Source organism: Adiantum capillus-veneris, chromosome 6 (assembly GCF_014529385.1).
Source record: "Adiantum capillus-veneris isolate H3 chromosome 6, ASM1452938v2, whole genome shotgun sequence".
In the NCBI taxonomy this organism is placed as follows: domain Eukaryota; kingdom Viridiplantae; phylum Streptophyta; class Polypodiopsida; order Polypodiales; family Pteridaceae; genus Adiantum; species Adiantum capillus-veneris.
Genome location: NC_140936.1, coordinates 51178996 through 51187550, shown reverse-complemented (window position 1 = coordinate 51187550; position 8555 = coordinate 51178996). Strand labels below are relative to the sequence as shown.

The window sequence follows — 8555 nt, the reverse complement described above, 5'->3', positions numbered from 1 at the left end:
GATGCAGCTCTGCGGGCTTTCAGGACCGGCTCATTGAAGCCTTCGGGCATCCCACACGAGATGTGGCAGCAGATCAAGGAGGATGAGCGGACATTGGACATGCGGTTTAGACAGCAACGTCAAGCCGCACAGATACGACAGATGACCAGGGGGACATCTCATCTTGGTAGCGGAGGCTTCGACACCTTTCTCTATGAGTTTATGAGTTTCTTATCCAATCCTAGCTATGGCGTTTTTTAAAACGTAATGAATCATGTATTCTTATTACTTTGATTTTTGTATAAACATAGAATCTTGTAATGCATCGAGCCCAGACACGCTAGGAGGAGACAGATGGACATCGCAGAGGTATCTATGAAGTATTGAATGATCTTGATCCTTCAGGAGAGCTTGTAGACTGGGAGGCCTTAGAATCTCGCTGATCGCTTGAGGTGAGACGTTAATATGTGTGAGTTGATTTAATTAAATAAGTATATGTGAAGTAATATCAATACTAATTTTGTGACTTGTCCTATGTGCAGGTGGTGACGCCTAGTCATCAGTGGATTTCATATACATGCTTTGTGAGACAGAGACACGCTTCTGTGTATCTTTTTTGTATAGACATATATGGTTATGGTTATTGTTTAGACAGTTATTGTTTTCCTTATGGTTATGGTTATTGTCATTGTCATTGTATAGACATGGTTATTTCTCCTATTCTTGTATAGACATGGTTATGGTTCTTGTTTTGTTTATGGTTATGTTTAACTTTCTGGTTATGCTTATGGTTATTGTTAGTTTTGTTTATGGTTATGGTTATCTGCATTATTGTTTTGATCAAAGTGGTTATTGCCGGTTATGGTTTTAATTTGGTTATGGTTTTGCACAAATTAAATTCGTTATGGTTATGGTTTTAAGTTGGTACGGTTATGGTTTTGCACAAAGTTCATTTCATTTCTTTCATTGGCCTTAAATATCATGTGAGATCCTACATGGATAGCATGTAGGAGGTGTATACATGATATGTTTTTTTTTTAAAAGTTTATGTAAAAACGAAGGGAACTCTGTCGAAATTTCTGCTGGAGCACGGTTGATTTTGGTGCTGCTTGCTTTCTTGGGCAGAGGACAGGCAGTCTGGCTGTGGCTGTGTCCATCGTTTCACTGGGCACAGGCCAGACTGCCTGTCCTCTGTCCAATATTTTTTTTTTCTGTTATGGTCGTCACTATATGCGTCGCTAAGCCCGTCGAAATATGCATCGATAATATTACATTTCAACGCGTATATCGATGCATATAGTGACGTTTCTGAGGGACGCGTATATCGACAGGCTTTTTGATGGGATGCGTCAAAACCTGCGTCGAAGGTACCCTTTTTTGTTGTAGTGATTGTCTTATGTTCATGTGGGTCATGTAAGAGACGGTTGATATTAGTTTTTTATTTATTTAAAGAGAGACATTGAATAGTGGGTCACACACACTTTCTTATCTTCTTTTGTACACCATTGTGGTTTTAAACCTTGTTACAAAGGTATGAAATTTGCATTTAATAGGTAGGACTTGTATTTTTTCTATTTGATTTTTTTGGCCATAGTGAGTTAAGAGTTATCTTGTATACTGCTCATTTTATTTTGTAGGCAGGCTTCATGATTTTAACACATAATTTTTCAATCATTTTGCCATTTTAAAAAATGTTTAAAACTTGTACTATGTGCTATGAAAAACTAATGAAAATCTGTATATAGATTCCCCAATTGTGTCAATATAAGATATTTGTATACAAATAATTTTGATGAGTAAGCAAATTCAAAAGTAGACTTTATTTTAGAGAAATTCTTTGATAAATAACTTGTAGGAAATTTCAACATTGGGATATGACACATATCACTAAATGTGGCTTGCATAACCATCAAATAGTATTACTTTATGTAATGGAGTGGTAGATCTGTTTGGTTATTTGTATGCATAAACAATGACAAATTTAGATGAACTAAATGTTTTATGTGCTTGTTGATTGAATTCACACTAGGCAAAATTTGGACTCACAAAGGGGCCCTTTAAGGAGTTTGACTTTACCTCTCTCTACCAAAACGGGCGCATGGATAAATTTTTGCAAACAAACTCCAAAGTTGGCGGAGGTTTGACAGTTAGGATATCCTCTTCAAGCTCTATCTACTGATATATAGCACGCCATGAGATTCCTCATATTTTAGAAGATTCCTTTTTTTAATTCACCTATGATGTAACAACTTTGTCGGAATCTAAGTGAATCAAAAAAAGAATCTTCTAAAATATGAGGAATCTCATGGCGTGCTATATATCAGTAGATAGAGTTTGAAGAGGACATTCTAATTGTCAAACCTCCGCCAACTTTGGAGTTTGTTTATAAAAATTTATCCATGCGTCCGTTTTGGTAGAGAGAGGTAAAGTCAAACTCCTTAAAGGGCCCCTTTGTGAGTCCAAATTTTGCTTGATGCAAATGTTGCATAATCAATCTGCACGACTTTTTATAATTAGCCTCAACATGCCTATCTCTTTCAACGTAATTTACAATGCATATATCAACATTAATACAAATGTTTATATCAACACCAACCAAATTCCTAAACAGCCCTGCTCCAGTATAAACTCAAGAACATGCCCATGCTAGCTAATTGGACATTAACTAGGAATTTTAAAGAGATAATAGAGATTAGAGAATGCTAATTACTAAGACATAAGTGCATAACAAAAACCTAGATAGCACACTATAGCTTTAATACCACTTGATGGGAATGGGATCGTGCTAGGTAAGGTGGATGATAACAAACATTATGCACACAACTGAGTTTGTGTAGGCTAGATTGTTACTAAAGAGAATAAGGTTCCAAATATATTAACTTAGACTCATACATACAATCTTGAGTAGTTCTCTAACCCATCACAAGCTTAACATAGACAAGAAACATATAATGCAAACCTGGAATGATTATGTTCATGTAGTACATGTAAGAGACAAATGATATTTAATTTTTAGTTCTTAAAAGAGAGACATCGAATAGTGGGTCACACAAAATTCTTATCTTATTTTGTACACCATTGTGATTTTTTACCTTGTCACAAAGGTATTTAATTTGCATTGAATAAGTAGGCCTTGTTATTTTTCTAATTGATTTTTTTTTGCCATAATGAGTTAAGCTTTATCTTGTATATTGCTCATTTGACCTTGTGAAAAACTAATGGAAGTCAATATATAGATTTCCCAATTTCATATAAATAATTGCGATAAGTAAAATAATTCAAAAGCACAATTTAGTTTAGGGCTAATCTTTGATAAATAGCAAATGACAATTTCAACATGCACAATTTGATTTTGGCCATAATGAGTTAAGCTTTATCTTGTATATTGCTCATTTTATCTTGTGAAAAACTAATGGAAGTCAATATATAGATCTCCCAATTTTATATAAATAATTGCAATAAGTAAAATAATTCAAAAGCAGAATTTAGTTTAGGACTAATCTTTGATAAATAGCAAATGACAATTTCAACATGCACAATTTTAAGATATGAAATAAATCACCAAATGTGGCTTGCATAACCATAAGATAGTATGACTTTATGGTAGATTTAGCATATAGACAATAGAAAAAGTAACAAATTTAGATGAACTAAATGTTTGATGTGCTTGTTGATTGAATTCACAAATGTTGCATACTGAACCGCACGACTTGTTATATTTAATTCTAATCACATTTTTTTTTTCACATGACAGTAGCAAAAATATCAAACATATATATAAATAGCTACCATGGATATTGCATGCACCCTAGTCATAAAATAAAGGATCAACTAGCTCTCCAATTTAACCTTAGTGAGACAAAAAGATTCCGGATCGGTAGAGACATTCAAACGGCTTAATAGGTGGTATCTTCCGAATTGTGAATCCAAGTTTGAGTGAAAAGCATGACAGTGGCCTAAGAACAAAAAAAATTTAAAATCGTAAACTAAGAAAGTGTACCTCGTCCTTATGGTTGCAAAGGATTGATTCTTTGCATTTAGCAAGCCATGGGGCAAACATTCGCCAAGGTGAAGAGAGGAGACTATCATGGAGAACATATGGCAGCCTCAATGACTGCATGTGACGAAAGTCTTCTTATGGAAAGTGTTATGGGGAGCCCTACCATAAATTCATACTATCTTATGGTTATAGATTTCCCAATTTTATATAAATAATTGTGATAAGTAAAATAATTCAAAAGCAAAATTTAGTTTTTAGGACTAATCTTTGATAAATAGAAAATGACAATTTCAACATGCACAATTTTAAGATATGAAATAAATCACCAAATGTGGCTTGCATAACCATAAGATAGTATGAATTTATGGTAGATTTAGCATATAGACAATAGAAAAAGTAACAAATTTAGATGAACTAAATGTTTGATGTGCTTGTTGATTGAATTCACAAATGTTGCATACTAGACCGCATGACTTGTTATATTAAATTTTAATCACTTTTTTTTCTCACATGACAGTAGCAAAAATATCAAACATATATATAAGTTGCTACCATGGATATTGCATGCACCCTAGTCATAAAGGAGCAGATCAACTAGCTCTCCAATTTAACCTTAGTGAGACAAAAAGATTCCGGATCGGTAGAGCCATTCAAACGGCTTAATAGGTGGTATCTTCCGAATTGTGAATCCAAGTTTGAGTGAAAAGCATGACAGTGGCCTAAGAACAAAAAAATTTAAAATCGTAAACTAAGGAAGTGTACCTCGTTCTTATGGTTGCAAAGGATTAGTTCTTAGCATTTAACAAGCCGTGGGGCAAACATTCGCCAGGTTGAAGAGAGGAGACTATCATGGAGAACATATAGCATCCTCAATGACTGCATGTGATGAAAGTCTTCATATGGAAAGTGTTGTGGGGAGCCCTACCAACTGGGGTGAAGGTTCTGCCAGGGGAATTGGTCCAGATAGATGCTCACAATGTAGAACGGCTAGTGAAAACCTTCCTCACCTTTGTAAGGAGTGTCTCATGATCTGTGGCCGAGTAGGGAAGATTTTCAAATGGGCTCAAAAGACCTGAAAAATAGGAGGCTTATAGAATGATCTCTCCTTGGGAGGGAAGGCTAGTGCTCAAAAGCCAAATGGCGATGCTCATCACAACACAAACCATAAGATTTTGTTACTTTAAACATACTTGGAAGGCAAGGAACTGTGAGATCTTCGAAAACTTCATGGAAATAGCTAAGTTCGTCGAGTTAATCCAAGAAAGCAAGGGGACGATCATCGCCATTTAAAAATAGATGAAATTTGAGGACTGAAACATGACCATGGGTGTCACATTAACATACATGCATGGGTAAAAGTTTGGGCTCGACATCCATTGTCGTGGGATGGCTCTCTTGTCAGCTGATCATGTATCTATGATCCTTTGAAGATCTCATGGCTTGCCATACGCATGGAAAGAACTTGTAATTTTTTTTCTTTTGTGAATAGAATCTACTTACCGTTGTAGTTTTGGAAAAAAATAATGAAACATCGATTGCTATTTTGCGTAGGTGCTTTTCATGAGTATAGGTACCATTGAAGTTGTGTACAAAGGTGAGGGATTATATTTTTTGTGGCTACTTTGAACAACATTCTATAAGTTGGCAAAATATATCTTGAGATGTTTTTAGTTTTTATGTACCATTTTATTTAAAGTCTAAAGATGATGCGTTTGCTTGTATTTTAGATGAATGTGATTTGAGTTTTAGGGTGTCTTGGGGAAAAAGGAATGTTGGTTCCTTGGGGTTAAATGAGTAGTGCATTGTGAGCAATGTGCTAGAAAGTTGTCACCAAGTGCTAGCTCAGCTGGAAGAGCAAGAGCTCCTTCTATCTAAGGTCTTTGGTTCAAACCCCCTTGACAGCTCGTGTGACATGTAGCCTTAAGGGCTATTCCCCTGGTCCAAATGATGGATTGGCGAACCTTATCCAGCTGAAAAGACTCACCTTAATAGTCTAGGTTGCCTCCCCCTAGGGGGGTTGGGTGTGTGTGTTCTAATTTCCAAATTGTAGGTACTTGAAGACACTCTTGGCTACGAAGCCGAGTAAGTGTAATTAAGCAACGCTAGTGGTAAACTTATACGATGGACGCAAGCATTTCTGCATCCGTAAAGAGCTTGGACATGGAAGCCCTCAACATCGAAGTCGATGCGCTACTTAAGAGCTTGGATGGACTGCACATGGACGACTCTATCAAACAAACAGATTCTCTACTTACGCCTGCGCACGAGCAACTGCAAGCTTCCGACTATGGCTCCAACACGGCCACGCAAGAAGGAGCTGCTGGCCGCGTCGACGAGGCGCCATGGGTGGAATCTCTCCTGCAGGAGATGCAACGCTCGCCAAGCATTGACGACGCTCGGCAGCGACTAGCGAGCGCTTTGCAAGCTTTCCAGCAGCATGTGCAGCTGCAGCTTGTTCACAGCTCGGAATGCTGGAAGGCCCAAGCGCAGCACCAGGCCGAGCAGAATCAGCTCCTGAAGAGAGCTGTGCTCATTCAGCACAAGCGCCATCTCCAACGTGACTACGCCTACTCGCACGACATGCACCAAATGAAGGAGGTTACGTCCTTCCTTCAAGAGCAGGTCCGGGACTTAGAGGTAATAAAATCTTATAACCTACTAAATCCCAATAATAAGAGGATGTGTTACAGGTCTCTAACGTGATCTTAAATGCAGACCAAGAACTATGAGCTCAACATGCATCTGAAGAAGTCTCTCCGGCACGCCGATGACCAATTGAGCCTACTCCATCCACCGCCACGAGATGCCTTCTGATTACCCAAGAGATCTTCAGCCGTTGCAATGCCGCCCTCGTTGGCTTGCAAGGCCGCCCTGGCTCTGCTAATGTATTGAAGTGATTGCTCTCATTCAAATTTGAGTTATAACGCAAAGGTAGTAATGTATCCTTCTATCTCCACCTCCCTTCAAGTTGTCCCTTCTATCTCAACCTCCCTTCAAGTTGTCATCTCTCTCTCTCTCTCTCCACTTCCATGCTATTATCCCATTGCAATGCAATAATTATGTGGATGGTTTTATTCTTATTTAAGCAAAAACAGAATGAGTTTATGCAACCTGTAACGAAAACCCTCCACATTTTTCTTCAAATATGAGGTTTTTTCTTTGTTTTGGCTTTATTTCAAGCAAAGAACTGACCCGAGAGCTTTGTTTTCTTATCATAAGGGTTTCAAGACTTAGCTTGCATATTTTGTGGCCAATTAGCTAATGAAATAAATGCTGTTATTGTTTTCTTCTTAAGCGAGTACTCAAAGTAACTCCCAATTTGGTTTCCATGCACTATGAAGACAATTTGGTTTCCCTCCGAAGTTATTCAACATCTTCTTAAACCTATAAATTTCCCTACTAGGAGCTCTTTTGACTTATGACTCTAGGCGCCCAATGTTGTTTAGGACTTTGGTCGGTGCTGATATAAACATTGCTATTAACGTCGTCGATATATGCATTGTAAATAATTACTTTGAAAGAGATAAGCATGGTGAGGCTATTTGGGACACTTAGAAAGGGCCAAAAAAAAAGGTAATGAGCCTATTTTTATTTATTCATGGAAAAAAATGAATTGTCTCCCAAAAATTTTACTGTGTAACAATACATATGTGGTAGTGATGTGTGTGAACACACTTGGGATCGTTGGAGAATTTTTTATTCCCTCACTAGGAGTTTTTTTACTATCTTATATTTCCATTGTGCACCAAGTAACACTACTCTCTGTTGTGTGCATTGAGCTTCTTTGTCTTCTCCAAGTTGTGTATTGTTCCCTGCAACCCTATTTCCAACAGTTGGTATCAAAGCAAGTTGCATCCTCTTCGGCTTAGTCACCAACATTTCCAACACATGCCTGCTCACTTTCTTCAATTTTGGTGAGCTTTGGTGAGCATGAGCGGGTCAACAAATACTTTGGGAAGCTTGTAGGACTCGGTCTGCTCAGATTTTCCATTTAAGCTCATTTTGGACTCCATTTCCACTACAGACATTACTGCACATCAATGGGGATAATTTGGTTTGAAAGGCGAGCCGGATCAGCGTTGGACTACTAGCTATGGAAAAAGGGAGAGAAAGAGCAAACAAAACTCGAAACCAATTGATGTTACTAACATTATCAAGAACCGACACACGTTTGTCAAGGAGTGTTGTTAACAACATCCTATACTCAATTAATTGAGATTAAGGAGTTTAAACTCCCTTTACAAAAGCTAGGCCAAATTAATTTAGTATGCACTTAGTTTGAGTGTCCTTCGATGCTCGTTGGTGATAATTATAATTCTTTTAATGATGTAGAAGAAGAAAAAAACGGCGAAGCTTTGTCTATGCTTCCTTTGTCTGCAAGAAATCCTCCCTGCTTGCTTCCTTTCTCACATCAATTGTCCTGAAGGTCTCTAAATATTTTTTGTTCTTTGCTGTCGATAACTTCCCACATTAGAGAGAGAGAGAGAGAGAGATGCTTCTCCTCAGCTATGCCTTGCAAGCTTTATAAATCTTCGCCTCTCCCCTTTGTTCTTCCCTATTGCTTAATCTAGAGTGA

General features: G+C 37.6%; 1 protein-coding gene across 1 annotated transcript; it reads left to right on the top strand.

Moving 5' to 3' along the window:
* Positions 1-6100: 6100 nt before the first annotated feature.
* On the top strand, positions 6101-6793 carry LOC147455495 (uncharacterized). The gene is made up of 2 exons (XM_086515277.1): positions 6101-6616; positions 6695-6793. The coding sequence occupies exons 1-2, from the start codon at positions 6101-6103 to the stop codon at positions 6791-6793; spliced, it is 615 nt and encodes a 204-aa protein (XP_086371403.1).
* The last annotated feature ends 1762 nt before the right edge of the window (positions 6794-8555 follow it).

Coding starts and splice junctions, on each gene's coding strand:
- LOC147455495 (XM_086515277.1), top strand. CDS start 6,101: ATGGACGCAAGCATTTCTGCATCCGTAAAGAGCTTGGACATGGAAGCC. Junction 6,617..6,694: donor AGCAGGTCCGGGACTTAGAG/GTAATAAAATCT, acceptor TCTTAAATGCAG/ACCAAGAACTATGAGCTCAA.